The 17,877-nt window shown below is 42.2% G+C and overlaps 1 protein-coding gene across 1 annotated transcript; it reads left to right on the top strand.

Moving 5' to 3' along the window:
* Positions 1 to 16,070, top strand: LOC311260178 (NLR family CARD domain-containing protein 3-like). The gene is made up of 12 exons (XM_084357716.1): positions 1 to 18; positions 1,528 to 1,584; positions 3,517 to 3,642; positions 3,983 to 4,126; positions 4,767 to 4,812; positions 5,169 to 5,394; positions 6,676 to 8,458; positions 8,567 to 8,740; positions 11,097 to 11,270; positions 11,364 to 11,537; positions 11,626 to 11,672; positions 12,730 to 16,070. Exons 3-12 carry the CDS (start codon positions 3,536 to 3,538, stop codon positions 13,269 to 13,271), a joined length of 3,417 nt encoding a protein of 1,138 aa, XP_084213842.1. The 5' UTR covers positions 1 to 18; positions 1,528 to 1,584; positions 3,517 to 3,535; the 3' UTR covers positions 13,272 to 16,070.
* Positions 16,071 to 17,877: the final 1,807 nt, after the last annotated feature.

Genomic DNA, 17,877 nt, shown 5'->3' with positions numbered 1-17,877 from the left:
TCTGAGGACGTCATTCAGGTATACACCGCCATCTAGTGGTCGTATTAAAGAAGTGTAGTGACATTATTTTTGTCTACACAAATTTAATGTCTGTGTTGTTTGACAGTGCAAACATTTTGTATTTTCATTATTTCAAAGTCTCTCAAAAACAAACTTTATGAACTCTATAGAAATTAAACTCTTTATCAGATCACATGATGTCACTTTGTCAGTAAAACCACAATAACAGCTAGTTTGTCACAAAATTTGACAAAAAAAATCATAATATCAAACAAAAACACAAGGAAACAAAACCAACAAACCACAAAAATACAATAAACATTAATTTACTCAACATGCACAGACCAATTTAACTGTGGCTTATGTTCAAGTCTGACATTTGATCCAAAATACAATTCTTCCTGTTTTTTAGAAATAAAGAACTAACTTGTTTCTCCTTTCAAAGCATTAGACAAGTCATCTATTGATGCTTTTACACAGATTACTTTGACACTGAAGGAAACTCAGGCTCGAGTTGTAAGGGATATCTTTTTTCTACAGTTTCGGTAGATTTATCACGATATCTGAGATAATGATATCCTCAGGAAGTGTAAGTAACATGGAAGTGACTGCAGCAGCAGCTTCAACTGTTCACTGTGTTGGTAAGCAGCCGAAGCACAAAGGGACATGAAACCTGCAAACACCTGTCGCTTTTACCTCCCACAGTATGTTTGAGGCTGTTCAGACCTGGTGTCACCATCCGTCCTGTCCCAGCCCGTCTGCTTCTGTGTGCGTCTTACCTGTTTGAACACACTGTTTACACTGATTTCACCATTTCCACTCAATTTATGAAAGAAGAAACATTTTAATAATACTAAACATGTCACATGTTACAAATACAGTAAACAGTTACCAACATAGGCTTCTTCTTTCTTTGTCCCTGTGAAGAAAGTCCCCAGACTCCCAAAAAAAACACTGGTTGCCCAAGTGATTTATTTGCTTATAGAGCAGGAAAGTGAGATCCGATCACAAGTGTTCACTGAAGAACCAGGTAGAGACGCATGTTAATGCCCGATGTGAACTGATGGACTTGATGCTGTCTCCTTGTGATCGGATCACTCAGGACAGATGTTAAGGACTGAACAGCCTCCTTGTCTCACATCTCTCCGTCTGCGTCCTCCTTTCTGGCCAGGCGCCTCACAGTTTAAAAACCTCTGCATCAAGCTGCACTTTGTCAGCTTTATTCCAGCCTTGCTTTGAGCTGGATGCTAACATTATATTAACACACTAAAAGTCCATTTACATGCATGGGTTAAGAGAAAATATCAGAAATACTTTATTGTACACCGTGCAGCACGGACCACAGGACAAACTGCAGCTGTTGTCTCAACAGAAACTGAGCATCATTAGTAAATGATTAACTGCATGGATGTTGTTTTTCATTACACTGCACAGAGTCTTTTTTCTGACTCGCTCACTTCTGTTTTCACATGCAGCTGACCTCATGACCTCATGACCACTTCTCAAATTTCTCAGCTATTTTCACAGGTGGTGTCTCCATTCGGCAGCCAACATTTCTCAAGTTGTTCTGCAGAGTTCACTAATGTAAGTGCAATGTTTCTGTACGTGACTGTTTCCAACCATCACCATCAACCAGCAGCCTTCTGCTCTGCATGACATGTAATTAGGGCTGGGCGATATATCGAATATACTCGATGTATCGCGGCTTGTTCTCTGTGGGATGTAGAAAATGACTATATTGTGAATATTCAAGTATACATTAAATTGTCAGGCAGTTGCTTTTAGTCGCAGGCATTGAACTACAGGTTTTTCTCACTCTTTCTCATCTCTCCGCACAGAGAGATAAAACAAGCGCACCTAGTCACGTACATCACATTCTCTCGTGCGTGCAACGTCATACGCCCGGCAGCATGTAGCAGCAGAGATCTCAGGTAGCGGCAGCAGCGGGTGCTATGACAAATGGCGGTGGTTTGGGTACAAGAGGGAGGACGTTGAACAAATAACCGTAATATGTAAAGTATGCCGCAAAAGCGTTGCCACAAAAGGTGGTAGTACAACGCATTTATCTCACCATTTGAGAACCCACCTGCTAGAAAACGAAGAGTGCTTGAAACTCCGCACGAGCAAATCTCCGGCCGGTGCCATATCGAAGAAAGTGCCGAAGCAACCAGCACTGACGCAATTGAGTCTGGCGTCTTCTTTTTCCAGAACAAAACCATACGACAAAAATAGTCAAAAACAGAAGGAGATAACGTCTGCAGTAACCCACCACATAGCGAAAGACATGGCCCCACTGAAGGTGGTTGAAAAGCCCGCATTCAGAAAGCTCATCAACACACTTGACCCAAGATATAATCTACCTAGTTGCAAATATTTCGCAGAGAAAGCTCTACCTGAGTTGTACATTAAAGTAAGAGAAGAGCTGGCCAATCAACTTACCAATGTGACCCACTTCTCTACAACTGCCGACACCCTGCACAAAAGTGCATATTTTCCTTTTAAAATATCCTAATGGCATTATGCACAAAATGTGCACTTCAATTTAGTGTTATTTTGATACGTCATATTAGTTACATTATGCATAAAAGGCACTTTATTTGTTTTGAAATGACATGATGTTTGTGCCACTGCTTAATAACTGTTTAATAAATACAGTTTTGATGAATTTGTTTAGTTGTGATTTCACCCTTTTGGCATGAATGTTTAAAATCAGCATATATTAATGCAGTATGAACAAGAATGTTTTAATGTAGACACGTAGAATCATCATACTGGCATGATTGTGTGCATCAAAGTGTTAATTAAGGCTAAGGCAAAATATCGAGATATATATTGTGTATCGTGACATGGCCTAAAAATATCGGGGTATTAGTAAAAGGTCATATCGCCCAGCCCTACATGTAATACAACAGAAACTTCTCTGGAGCTACTGATGGTGTTGCTACTGCTGCTTTTGGTTAATGAACATGTTAAATAATGTTTAGATGCTTATTTATTTTTCATGATGAATGTGTCACAATCAAAGACGAGCACTGTCTAAACTGACTGTGTCTGTTCAGGGGAAAAGACAACCGAAGCCAAGGGAGCCAGACAAGAGAAAACAAACGCAGGTATAATGATCACATTCAGGCGTAAAACTCGCTGCTGAATAAAGTTTAGAAAAGTCAGATGTAAGTTTAACTGTTTGCTGTTTGTTGAAACAGGAGCAGTGTTTCTGAACAAATGTCTTCCACATCACCACAACAAACAGAGCAACATTAACAACATATTATTCTGTTTCCAGCTGGTAAACGTGAGTCCAATATTCCCCTCTCTATACTACTCTATGGAGAGTTCATTAACATTTGTATCTTTATCATTTTGAAGTTATGAATAAGTGATTGATATGACCGTATTTGGAAAATATGTTTATAATGAAGTTGTCATTCATTGACAGTTATACGAAACCTTTATTTTTTTTTTAGTTCGTAGTGAAGCTCGGTGTAGTCTGAAGTGTTATTGATCTCTATCTCATAGATTTACTGAGGGCTTGAAGATGAGTGGATCAGCATCTTCAACAGTCAGCTTTAAGTCTGCAAAGACTGACCGCTCCAAAGACTATCCACCAGTCTTTCAAACTAATCCTCCATGTGCACAAACAAGGTGAGAGATGTTGTTTAAAATAAAATCATACAATAGGGAGGACATTGGAGGAGTCATAAAACTTTTTTTTTAGATTTAAAAGAAGTTTAAAGACGATTTAAGAATAAGCGCCTCAGTTGGGTTTTTTACAACAGTTTGTGACACACAGCCTGTGCGTTGTAAACACACCAGCCAACAGTTGCATCTGCCAGGCATTTTAATGGGAATATTAGTGGAACATTAATTTCCATTTGCCATGTAGCTCAGTCAGAATATTGTCTTATTTGTAATGAGGGCAAAAAACAGTTTATTGTATGCATGCAAACGTAGCCACTCAGCCTGTCACTGGCCTTTTTCATAGACTCGCTGAAGACCTGAAGATGAGTGAATGTGGATCTGAGAGAGGATCAGCGTCTTCAACAATCAGCTTCAAGTCTGCAAAGAGTGACCGCTCCAAAGACTATCCTCCAGTCTTTGGAGCTAATCCTCCATGTGCACAAACAAGGTGAGAGATGTTGTTTAAAAAAAAATCATACAATAAGGAGGACATTGGAGGAGTCTTAAAACATTTAAGTCCGAGCAATATTTTAAAAACTTTTTTTTTTAAATCGCAATTTAGATCCTGGTTCGTTATTGCTATTAAAAATCTATCTGCTATTAGAAATCGTGTGAATGTTAAAGAGGGTAACAACTGCAAACAAACGTTTCAATCCCATTTGGATCTTCATTAGGTCGGACTGTTTGAAAACCACAACCATATTTACATATCATGCACATCGTGATATAACAAGCTCTATGGTGGCAGGTGTGGTTAATCGTCCAAACTGTCAAGGGTAATAAGATCCAATGCAATTAGCTTACCAGTAAACAAACAAACAAACAATCATGATATACATGTCAAATAAAATCCATGATCTCATAAATCAAGAACCATAAATTACATGAATTCACAAATAAATTAAAGTTAGATAAAGGAGGGGAAAAGAAAAAGTCTTAAAATCGTGCAGAAATGGGCTTCCATTGGATTAAAAAGTTTTCTGGATGCAGTAGGTAGAATATTTAAATTGAAAGGGACAATAAAAACTCATTTTTGGATACTGCTTGTACTAAAATATGGACTCAGATATGGATACTTACTTTTTCAGTGACCAGAATACATCAAGCATGCAGCAGAACCAGGACACCCTGAAGGTAGGCAGTGATATAAAAATCCACTTATCTTCATAATTGATTATTTTTTGTTCATCGTGACAGTTTCTGCCAGTCACAGAGGTTCACTAAGAGGTGAAAGGGTCACACAAATAGTTAAACGTAGGAAACTATGAGCAGATTTATTGATCCATTTAATACCATGAATACATGACAGATTTTGACTCGGTACAGACATCTCACTAGCTCTTTAGTGTTTTTGCACAATGATTATAGCGTCATTACAGTAAAATTTAATTGTACAAAATATAAAATAACAAAATATAACTGTATGATGTAGACTTAGACCTGAGGGAATATGATGCTGATATTTTAAACATTTTCATGATTTTTGTCAGGAGTTTGAGTCTAAAGCCATGGCTGTAGTAAAGACAGTTCTGAGACCCATTACGAAGGTCCTTTCTGCAAAACACAAAGAATTGTTTGAAGAAGACGAGCAGGAGGACGTACTCGATGATCAACTGGTGGAGATTGATGAAAAAACTAAAGAAGCAGCTCTGACGATTGCCCTCCATATCTTGAGGTCCATGAATGAGGACGAACATGCTCACACTCTTGAGCAAAGTAAGAGACTGCAAGTTACTTTATGAGTTTGTGTTTGTTAGGAGAGGTCACCAAGTCTGACTACTGAAGTTCAGTGAATGTTACACATCAAGTTTCTTTCCTGTTTGACAATTTCTCAGGTGTCAATAAAATTTGATTGATTGATTAGGTGAAATTTTAACATTAGCATTAGGGATGCACGATATTGATTTTTTCCAACCGAATACCATAGCCGATAATTACCAATAACTGATTGCAACCAATAACTGATAAAAAAAACGCTAATTGTTTATGTATTTGTGTTTTAAAAAGTTCCAAACATATAGTTTATGTGTACCTCAGGTAAAAAATGCTAAGCTGTAGTGAGTTAAGATCTAAGAGTTATAGTTAAGAGTTGAGCTCTAACATCGATGTGACGTCACTATAACCCACAAAACCAAAGAACAGTTCTGACTCTTCAAATATTCATTTATTTTCTCTAGTAAAATACATTGAAAAACGTCAAACATACTTTTGCTTTTATTTAGCACTTTATTCTTTTAAAATAAGTGCTTTGACATAATCAAATGAGACCCGTCAATTATATTAAATAAAGCAACCACGTCATACAGGGCAGGTAGGGACACGTCTGCAGCTGCTCGGGAGAGAATCCCTGGACTCCAAATTTACTATGAGCTTGTGAAATTCTTGGTCTTCGCTGGTCGTCAAGTGCAAAAAATTCTGTGCTTTTGTCCGTAATTGCTTTGGCCTTTGGGTTATCTTTAGAAAACTTCCTGCGGCTTTCAAACGCCTGTTGAATAGGCACTTCTGTAGGCAGTGGAGCACTCATCTTTTTCAGTATTCAGTATTCAGTATAGTTGTCTTCCTCTGAAACTTAAAAAAAAATTGTCAATATGGGCGACAACTTCTTTGAGCCGCTAGAGTGCTGTACTTGTTGTCATTCTGCTCCCCCTCCCCCTCTCTTCCTTGTCTTCCCTGTGTTAGTGGTGATTAGAAAACCAACTTTTAAGCAGCATAATGCCACCTGTTATATTGGGGGAATAATAATAATTAAAATCTCCCGTTATCTGGTGGATAAATTATCGTGCATCCCTTAATAGCACATTTACAATTCTAGAAGCTCAGGTGAGCCAACTTGTATCTCAAGCAGATGAATGTTGAGGCAAGTGCAAAAACATATCATAGAGTGAAAGTCAAGTCAAGCAATTCAACCTCATCAGAACTGATAGGAAGGATACCAAGAGGGATAAGCACAGGACAAATTGTTGTTGTTGTTGATGTTACACATTTCTGTCCTGTTAGGTCATTATGGGGAAATTTTCATGTACCAGAAGAAACTAAGATCTTCACTGAAGAGAAAGAATGATAGCATATTGGAAGTAACTACACAGCAGTGGCCTGTGCCTCTTAAAAAGATTTATACAAAGCTCTACCTGATTGAGGGGGACAGCGGAGAGGTCAACAGAGAACATGAAGTGAGACAAATTGAGACAGCGTTCAATAGACGCAAGTCTTCAGAAACTCAGATCATGTGTGAGGACATCTTCAAGCCCTTACCCAACCAACAAGGCAAACCAATCAGAACGGTGCTCACCAAGGGGATAGCAGGCATCGGCAAAACTGTGTCGGTACAGAAGTTCATGCTGGACTGGTCGGAGGAGAAGACCAATCAAGACATCCAGCTCCTGTTTTCACTTCCTTTTAAGGAGCTGAATTTGATCAAAAATGAAAGAAGAAGTTTGATGGAGCTCCTGTACGACTTCTCTCCAGGCCTGAAAGAATCTCTGATAGAACTGAAGATGTGCAAAGTCCTGTTTGTACTGGACGGTCTCGATGAGTGCAGACTCCCTCTGGATTTCAAGGGAAATGAGAGATGCTGTGATGCTACACAGTCGGCCTCAGTGGATGTGCTGCTGACAAACCTCATTGCAGGAAACTTGTTACCAGAAGCAAAACTGTGGATAACTACCCGACCTGCTGCAGCCAGCTGCATCCCTCGACAGTATGTGGATCGGACGACCGAGATACGAGGCTTCAACAACCTACAGAAGGAGGAATACTTCAACAAGAAAATTGAGGATGAAACCTTAGCCAAAAGAGTAATCGCAAACATAAAGTCTGCAAGAAGTCTGTACATCATGTGCCATGTACCAGTGTTTTGCTGGATTTCCTCTATCGTCCTGGGAGAAATGTGTGCCAAAGCAGCAGGAGGAAAAATGCCAAAGACTTTGACTCAGATGTACATCCACTTTCTGTCACATCAGACCGCTCGGAAGAAAGTCAAGTACTGTGAAGATCAACAACTGGACTCCCAGGAGAATTACAAGGTGATTATGTCACTTGGGAAGTTGGCCTTTCAGCAGCTGGAGAAAGGCAACCTGATCTTCTACGAGGAAGATCTTAAAGACTGTGGTATTGATGTCAAAGAAGCATCTGTCTACTCAGGAGTGTGCACTCAAGTCTTTAGGGAAGAGTGCTGTATGCAGCATAAAGTCTTCTGCTTTGTGCATCTGTCCGTCCAAGAGTTTCTCGCAGCTTTGTACGTCCATGTGATGTACACGGTCAAAGGTGTGAACCTGTTGATGGAGGAACCTAAACAGATGGTCCAAACCAAGCCTGTATTTGACTTGCACAAAGCTGCAGTGGACAGAGCCTTACAAAGTAAAAATGGCCACCTGGATCTCTTCCTGCGTTTCCTCCTCGGACTCTCTCTGGAGTCCAATCAGGATCTGCTCAGAGGCCTGAAGATTCAGGTAAAAACCGGCAACACACAAAGTCACTGGGAAACCACCGAGTACATCAAGAAGGAAGTAAATCAGTCTCATCATCCAGAGAAGTACATCAATCTCTTTCACTGTCTGAACGAGTTGAACGACCACTCTCTGCTGGAGGAGATCCAGAGTGACTTGGACTCAGACCGAGACGTGGTGATGGACAACCGCTCTGCAGCTCAGTGGGCAGCTCTGGTCTTTGTTTTGCTGACCTCACCGGAGAAACCAGAGGAGATCCACCTCAAGAAATACTCCAGAACAAAGGAAGGCCTTCTCAGGCTCCTACCAGCCATCAAAGCATCCAGATCAGCAAAGCAAGTGTCTCATATCATTTTCTAATTATTCATTTTTAAGAATTATCACTTGAACTTGTCCACCACAGATTTTTAATTATAAGTTAATTTTGTCTTTCTGTTTATCAGGTTGAATGACTGTAATCTCACTGCAGACTGCTGTGAGAAGCTGGCTTCCACTCTCAGCTTGAGCTCTAATGAGCTGAATCATTTAAACTTGAGTGACAACAGCTTACAAGACTCAGGAATCGAGCATCTCTGCCCCGGACTCCAGAGCCCAAACTGCAGACTGAAGACATTGAGGTGAGTCGATGCTAAAGCTGACGATAGTGTGACTTAAAAAACTTGAATCTTCCCACCACCATGTTTCACTGTGGGTTTGAAACACTGGTATCATTCTCTCTCCTGTTCGTCTCCTCATATACACCCTTCTGTTTTGTCCAAAGTGACTTACAGTAAGTACATTTGTCACAAGAAAGAAACCACAACATAGTGCTAAGGGTAAGAACATACAAGTCCATGTAATTATTTTTTAAAATTTATTTATTTTGGGTGGGGATGTGGAGGGATGGGAGAGAGTCATGCTATGCGGCGTTGAGGTGTCGCCACATAGCAAGTCTGAACAAGTGAGTCTTGAGTGTTTTGCAGAAGATGGCGACTGACTCCGCTGTCCTGACATTGGTTGGGAGTTCGTTCCACCACTGGGGCGCCAGAGCAGAGAAGAGTCACGACTTCTCTGAGCGTTGTGTTGGTTCTTAGCGATAGACGTACTGGCCGGCCAGCTGATGTTATAGAGCGAAGTGCTCGCGCTTGGGTGTGTGGTCTGACCAGTGTTTGGAGGTATATGGCAGTTCCGTTGACGGCCTTGAAGGCCAGCAACATTGGCTGTGTCCTAATTCAGGGGCTGCAGCCCACGAAGTGCGCATTTGAAGGCCAATTATGTCACAACGCTGCGCGAAGGCTGTCCAAATTCAGAGGCGCCTTCAAACGCAGCCCACAAATGCAGCCTGGCCTTCCCTCTTTTCGGAGGACGCACCGCTGCTCAGTCCCGAAACAAGAGGAAGCAAGAGAAAATGGGGACATCAAGTGGCGCAGACATGACATGACAAATTTAAGTAATGGGTTTATACTTGGTTTTTAGTCATGTAAACATCCAACGGCAGATATGTTAAACTTCAAAACCTCCAAATTTCAACTTTCAGTTAAAATACGTGTTGCTGGTGATGCTATGGTAAATATAGCTGTTACTCACCAATGGGTTAATGTTTATTATGTAATGTTGATGATTCAATTTAGATTTGACACATTTTGTCGTTAATTTTTATACACACACAAATAAATGTACATGTTTGATAGATTTGAACCAAAACAGACTTTAATGCATCTCTTCATTCACAATCGTGATGTAAGGGTAAGGGGCGGGAACATCTGGTGAGGCAACCAGGAAATACTCCGAAGGCTAGACCGTCCCATTTAACAACGGTGGACGAGGCTTTCAAAGACCTGTCCAAAGGACCCAGCCCTCGTGGACCGCAAAGGCTAGGTCATTGAAGGTTGCAGCCACTGAATTTGGACACAGCCGTTGTCTTTACTCTGATGGGGGCCGCAACAGGAAGCCAGTGGAGGTCACGGAGGAGGAGGGTCACATTTGGGTAGATTGAAAACGAGGCGTGCTGCAGTTTATTTGCAGATGCTGACGTCCTCAACAGTGACTGACAGGTCCATGTGAGGACAGTCTTTCCCCGGGATGAAGAGGAGTTCAGTTTTACTGAGGTTGTGCTTGAGATGATGCGCAGTTGTCCAAGCGGAGATGTCTGCGGCAACGTGGGTATTGGAGGACAGGGGAAAGGAGAGGAACAAATGGCTGTTGTCAGCATAACAGGCACGGTTAGACGTCACTGGCATGTGAACATCTTCAGAGGAGAGAGGGCTGAAGCACGTAAGGCTGTCAAAGGTGAGGGTTGGGGGAGGTGCTTTCTGGGAGGGCCTAGGAGTAAATGAGGAGCTGATGTCTTTTACTTTCTTGGTAAAGTAAGTTGTAAAGTCAATAGCAGTGAGGTAGGAGGGAGCGGGAGGGGTAGGAAAGAAGAGAATATGGAGAATAGTTTCCTGGGGCTGGAGGCAAAGGAGTTGATCTTTGACAGGTAGAGCTGATACAGTTGATGTGAAGTCAGACAGGAGGCGGTGGGAGTGAGCAAGGTCATCAGGATGATTTGTGATGATTTTGTCTCTGCTGCTCGTCACACCGATCTGTTGGTTCACAGCTATTCAGACAGCCAGGGAGGTGGGGAGATGATCGTGCTGGTCGGGAGGTGAGGGGACAGAGAGCGTTTAAAGAGGAGGAGAGGGAGGACAAGAGAGCGGAGGAGGCTTCCTTGTGGACAGTAGAGAGAATTGTTCTGTGGATGGTAGAGAGGAGAGAGTGGCGGGAGAGATATAATACAATCATATACAGAAGCCTGCAAATTCAGTGCAGCCAAGAAGTTTTTTCATAGCTTTGTTGTATTTTTTAGTAGTATGTCCAATGAAACCAAAAGACAGGTTAGGCTTGTGCTTTGCTTTGTGATCCATAAGATATAACTAAAAGTAACCAAAGCACAAAGTTCTACTGAACGTTATATTTCATTTATTATTATTAAAATGCTGTTTGTCCTTTCAGGCTGAACCGATGCGGACTCACCCAGACAGGCTGCAAGAAACTGGCTTCAGTCCTGAGTTGTCCCGCATCACATCTTAGAGAGCTGGACTTGAGTGATAATGACATTGAGGACTCAGGAGTGCAGCTGCTCTCCACTGGACTGGGAAATGTGTGCTGTAAACTGGAAACTCTGAGGTATCCCTTGGGGAGGAGACTATTAATCCTCGTTTAGTATTTTTGAAACGTATCAACCCTCAGTTAAGGATTTATTCTGTCACTCTGTCACAGGTTGTCGTTCTGTAACATCACAGAGAAAGGTTGTGTCTTTTTGGCCTCGGCGGTGAAGTCCAACCCATCGCACCTGAGCGAGCTGGACCTGAGCTACAATCACCTCGGAGAGGCAGGAGTGAAGCTCATCTCTGAAGCTCTGGAGGAAGGACGATGTGAATTAACTAAACTCAGGTAAAGAACACAGTCTAATGCTGGTTTTGTTTTGTGTCTTTACTGCTGGGACATTATCCAGGCTGACGTCTTTCTATCTGCCCCACAGAGTCGACCACAATGCAGAACGCTGGTTTAAACCAGGACTGAGACGACGTAAGTTGTGAATTTTGTGTTAAAGTCGGTCGTTGATGAGTAGAAACCTTTCTGATGATGTTTGGACACTGAAAATGAACTTTCTGATTGTGGTTGTGGACATTTTTCATGCAGTGAACTGCACAGGCAGATGTCAAGGTGAAGAACAGCACAACACAAAGTGCAGCTTCTTTTTCTAAAACCAAGATATTTACATATCAGACACCTCATTTAGCATTATTCGTTCATCTTTTCAAACTTCAAACTTCCTTGTTTAACTCTTTGATTCGAGCCGTTTGACCAACGAAACGTTCAGCAATCCTTTAATCTTTAAGATGTCCAACAAAAGAAGTTTTATCAGCTGCAGACCAGTTCTGTTTTGTGATTGTACAAAACCTGATGTTCCCCTGATGTTAGCCCCACATGGAGCATGGAGAACCAACATGTGCATAAAGAATACATTTATTCCAACCAGAAAGAAACGATCAGATTAAGTGTTTACAGGGTTATTAGGAGCTAATATTTTTCTATTGACATGGGGCTGCACATCACCAGAGTCATCAGCTAGTTAGCTTAATAAGCTGTGCAGCTCGTGGTCTGAACTAGAAGCTTGGCGCAGAGGGGAAGGACCAGTGTTCACAATGCTAGCACAGGAGATTTGGACCTGGCCGGGCAAGGCTAGCTGGTTAGCCAGCTAACTTAAGTGGCTACCTCTGCAACGCAATGTCAAAACTGTTACTTCTTCACATTATAATGATAATTTCAGTTAATCTTTGAATACTTTCTTGTAACATTCTCACATACTGCACCTTTAAAGGTTTACACCAGCCCTCTCATCTGATTTAAAATTCATACTGATCACTCTGTTCTGAGTGAGGTGGTTACATGAGGCATTTTATCCTGATTATTAGTGGAGTATTAGGGTCCATGTAAACGCAGCTACTGTTAACCTGATCTAGTTTGAGGTTTCCTGAGATAAGGACACCCACCAGCCATATAGGAGCAGGTATAATCTATGGCTCAGTTGTATAAATTGCCGTTAAAGATGTCTAACTCGTTGACTTCTTCCTTAAACCAGATGCATGTGAGCTAACAATGGATCCTAACACTGCTCACAAACTCCTCATCCTCTCCGACGAGCAACAGAAAGTTCTCCAGGGTGCTGAGGAGCAGCCGTACCCCGATCACCCTGACAGGTTTGACTACTGGGCCCAAGTCCTTTCCCAGCAGGGCCTGCAGGGCCGCTGTTACTGGGAGGTGGAGTGGGACGGAAAATGGGTCGGGATCGGAGTGACCTACAAGAGCATCGGTCGCAAAGGGCCAGAAACCGACTGCGTGATGGGATACAATAGAGTATCTTGGGGTCTGCACTGTTCTGGGAAAGGCTACCGCGCGTATCACAACTTTGAGAGCATCGTCCTCCCGGTACCTCTGGGTGATTCTCGTGGACTGGCGGTGTATCTGGACTGGCAGGCCGGCATCCTGTCTTTCTACAGAGTTTCTTCTGGAAGGTCGCTCACACACCTGCACACCTTCGTCACCGAGTTCACTGAGCCTCTCTACCCAGTATTCAGGGTGTGGGGAAAGGGCTCCTCATTGAGGCTGTTTCAGCTGAAATAACTTGGCAAAGAAAGGACTGAATCAAGGATCCACGCAATTAATCAATTGATGATTTGTCACAAATTTAAATGTTGCAATAAGTTGTATTGCAACAGTTATTTTGTGTATTTGTATTTAAAGGGCTCTATGTAGCAAGTTCCATGTATTAATCACTTTTTTAGTGGCCGTGTGAGCAGATTGTAACGGGACATGAAATGAGACCTTCCCCGTCCCTGCTCTATATGAGCCTGTGGATGATTTGTGAAAGTGGTTTAATTTTGCTGGACTGTTGGATTTCTTTGTGAAGGACTCGGGTCGGATTTTGATCGACTGTGTAAAGGATTTGACTTTATTTACGTTCTCAAGTGCTTTGTCTCTCTGCTCCACTGACGTTACCCCTTGATTCAACTGGGCACGTCTCTGTTACCGTGTGTGTGTGTGTGTGTGTGTGTGTGTGTGTGTGACTCTGTTTTGTCCTCACATCCCACCAGGAGTGTTTCAGAAGTGGAGCGTCTCGCCTGCCTGATATTGTTGAGTTGTAGATTGTGTACGTAGTTAATTTCTTTCCTTATTGGCTCTCTAAGTGTGTTTAATGTTCATATTTCCGACCTTGTTGTGCTGTAGATCCAGGGTCGGCACAGGGTGTTTTATTTTGAAGAGCCACTTCTAGGAAGCCGCTGAAACGTGTCGAGGCACAGCCGGTGAAAACACGAGTATTGTTAGTCTGGCTCGAGGTCATTTATGATAATTAAATTCCCAGTAAAGTTTCTTTTTAGACATTGAAGCTCATTGTTATATGCTGTCCATTACACATGTTTGATAACCACATTTAGCTAAACATGTCTGAATATCAGATGTTATCTATATCTAAATATTTGCGTCTGCCCCAGAAATCTAGTGTTGGTCAGCGCCACTTTATTTTATTTTGTATATATTTTAAAGAGAAGTGGCAAGTTTGTGTTTTGAAGTTGTTCAAAGTGATAAGTGGTAAGAAAACTGGCTGGTTGCTCAGTCCTGAGCTGGTCAGTCGCTGAGGTTACGAGCAGGTGAACTTTTCTTCATGTGAGGGAATTTTCCTTTGTGGATGCTTTTCAAGATGGTTGCTAGTACGTTTTCACGTGGTTGTAATGGTTGTCGAGGGCATCGTAAGGTGTTTTTGGGATGGTTGCTATGGAGTTTGATTTGATGACTGTATCAGTGATGTATCATTGCCACATGTCAAGTCAATACAACAATACAATGCCACTTCACATTTTGGTGTGAATTTTGCTGAGCTCCAGACGTGTTGTTTCTGAGAGTGTGATTTTGAGTGTTTGTGATAATAAATAAAATGAGGATGTTCTGCTCTTGATCCCAACCAAAAACATTCTCACATCAGGACTCCAGACTGAGGCCCCGTGTCCACAAAGCATCTCTTTCAATTGTTCCCAATGAAGAGCGAGCATCAAGCGCCTCCAGTTGAAAATCTCAACTTTTCAGAAAGGCTCTGGTGACATCATTCCTGGATCGGTGATGATATTCACCGTATTTCTGTCTCGTATGGATGATGTCATCACCCACATCCTCCTCGCTCTGATGTCCCATGTCAAATAAAAAACAAACAGATCTTAGAGGAGAACCTCAGAGGATCAGTGTGGCTGTCAACATATTGTTGTTGTAGAGACGATCTCAGCGCTCCTGAGAGCACAGCCACAGTGTGGACCTGGGCCCTAACTTTTTTCACCACTCCACTGCCCAGAAAACAGTTTTCCTTGACTTAAGTTGGTAGTGAAGTTTTACCATTCAAAGTACTTTTTCCTTCCAGACTGTACTTTAAGACTGTACTTTAAACTGCAGTTTACTGTAAAAACTTCATTCTCCTCTGAACATAAACTCAGTCCTGCTGTGTGTTTAGCTCCGTTAGCTGTTAGCTGCCTTCAGGCTCATTTATGCTCCATGTTAAACAATACAACCATTAGAGGGCGCCACTCAGAGTCAAACTGGTGTTGTACAGACCTTCACTTTTCCTTCGCCTCCGTCCAGTCTCCTTCGGCTGTTCTGTAGTGACTATTTGTCTTTGTGAAGTTACATCATCCAGATTTTTCAAACTTCTCACCAGCTCACGAAACTTCTCCTCAAGAAGTTCCAGCATTTTTAGAAACTTCTCCCTCGTGTCCTCTGATCGTGTCTCTCATGAACTGTTAGCTACGCTGCCCCCCCACGACTCCTGGAGGTTCTGCTCCGTTGGTCCGTAAGCTTTCAGAAAACGTGCAGAAATACAAACAGAAGGCTCGTCTGTGTCCGTCTCTAACTCTGAGCATAAATTAACATTTAGCAAAACTCACTGCAGGACTCGGCTAGATTATCTAGAGAAAAGTGCCTCCTCTCTGATAGTGAGCTAACTGCTACCTGTTTTTATGCATTTATGTCTTATAATGTATGTTCAAGTATTTTTGATATTTTAACGCATATATAGAAACAAATACATATATTGGACTATGTTTTTTTAAAAGACTATATTTCTGTGTGTGTTTCTACTTGTAATGAAATGATGCAGATGGATTTAAACATGACAGGTTAGTAATTTCACAGGATCAGTGTGTGAACAGTGAAACGTCGATGGTGCCACCAGGTGGCAGCAACGCGACAATTTCCATATTCTACCCAGAATTCATCTGTTTTACTTTCTGTGTGACCAGCATTTTATTTCCAGTGACAGAAATATCGGTTCATGTTAAACTCTGTTTATCATCTGTGCAACGACCCTGTGGACTTATTAACCCGTCATCTTTAATCTCTGGATTCATATTTTATATTTTAAATAAAGGTAACATGAATGTACCATTGACTCGACTTTAGTTTGTGCACAATTTAACAGAAGTTAAATCTTTCTATTTTTTAAGGTTATTTTTTATTTAGTTTTACTTTTATCACTGTGTCACAGAACTTTGGTGCTTCAGGATGTAATTCTTTAAAAAAATGACCATTTCTTATTTTGCTGTTTGTGGTCGGTTGGTTTTGAATATATTTGAGTATAATTTATATATATTTTCTCTCAGTTCCAGCTGTGATACAGGTGTTAGTGCTCCTTTGACTCCTAACAGCTGCACTTTCTCATCTGGGGCGATGTGGCCCTAAAATAATATGATATTTTTAGGCTAAACCAGAACGGGCGGGACTTCAGCTCTCTATAGACCATATTCACACGGTGGCCATTTTCCTCTGATCGCACACTCAGGGGTGTTGAGATGGAGATAAGACAGGACAGTGTACAAGTGTGGAACCTGACAAATGATCATTTGATTTGCAGCAGAACAGATGAGGACTTTTTTCAAACCTTTCTCAGATCGTAGCCCAGAGCTTTGAAGCTATAGCTGCTAATGTTGGAGAGCTGCAAGATTTGAAAGTGGCACCTGGTCTAAGCTCCGCCCCCTTCTTCCCCTCCCGTCAGTGCTCCGTCCAAAGCCCCGCCCCCATCAGACAGTCCGTCAGCAGGGCAGAGGAGAGCCGTTAGCATTGGGCTAATACAAGCTACACAAGTAGCTCAGTTGGCTAACGTTACATATTTCATGAAAATAACAAATCCCCCCCGAAGCAAAACAAATAATTACCTGTCCAACAGGAAGACAGCAGCTCTGCATCACTTCTGGAGCTACTGTAGCTGCATTTCCTCTGCCACTGTTCTCTCCTGCTAACTGTGCTAACTCTTCTTCTACTGTTGTTTTATGGCGGTTGGCAAACAGCTGTTAGGTGCATTACCGCCACCTTCTGACCTGGAGTGGATCTCCTGCTAACTCCATATGCAGCGTGCTGAATATATCCGGCAACACGTGACACGTGATGAGTGCAGCAGGGAGGAGGGGGGGACAGAGGGGGGCAGGCAGGATGAGGCATGAAGGCCTCTGATTGGTTCTTTCAACTCGGACCGAGAGGGAGGGATTGGTCAGAGTCTTTACAGGCCTGCAGCTGCCACAGAGGGCTGATTTATTTCTTCCTTCTTCTGAACACATTATGTTGGACTACTCTCAGGGTGGGAAGACCATTTCACCCAGTATAACAAGTGTTTCTGAACAGGACTACCAGCTATACCTTTAAACGCGGCCTCCTTGCACTAACGAAGCCTGGTAAACAAAGGAAAGTGCACTGACCCTAATGTCCAGTAGTTGGCGCCTGCTTGTCACAGTCCCCCCAGGTTGGGAAAACTTCCATCTCCCATTGTCTGTGAGCACACCTGAACAAATCGGTTCCACGCGACCGCAGGAGATAAATATAGCTGCAGACTCATTTCATCGCAGTCCCAGAGTTACGTGTTGCTACAACCGCCTTTAATCCACGCCGAGGAAGCGAGCTGGATTAAGGAAGACACGACTACAAGTGAGGTTTAATTAGTGTCTGGGCAGATACTAGAAGTTAGCATTTATTGCATGCTTGTGAGCTACATTGTTTGTTTGTGATTTTTGTTGGACCGCCATGTCCCTCTTTATTTGCTGTTAGTTTTATGTTGTAAAACGTGCTGTTTGTTTCTCCTTTTTGCTCATCACTACTCCGTGGAGCGGAAGTGTTAACCTAGCTGCCACTAAAGTCGTTAGCCCTTTGTCTTTGTCTTCCTCTCTCTTTCTTTCTCTCTAACTAACCCACATGTACGCAC

Source organism: Pagrus pagrus (genome assembly GCF_965226575.1).
Source record: "Pagrus pagrus genome assembly, chromosome: 7".
Classification (NCBI taxonomy): Eukaryota; Metazoa; Chordata; class Actinopteri; order Spariformes; family Sparidae; genus Pagrus; species Pagrus pagrus.
This window is presented reverse-complemented; position numbering and strand designations above follow the sequence as displayed.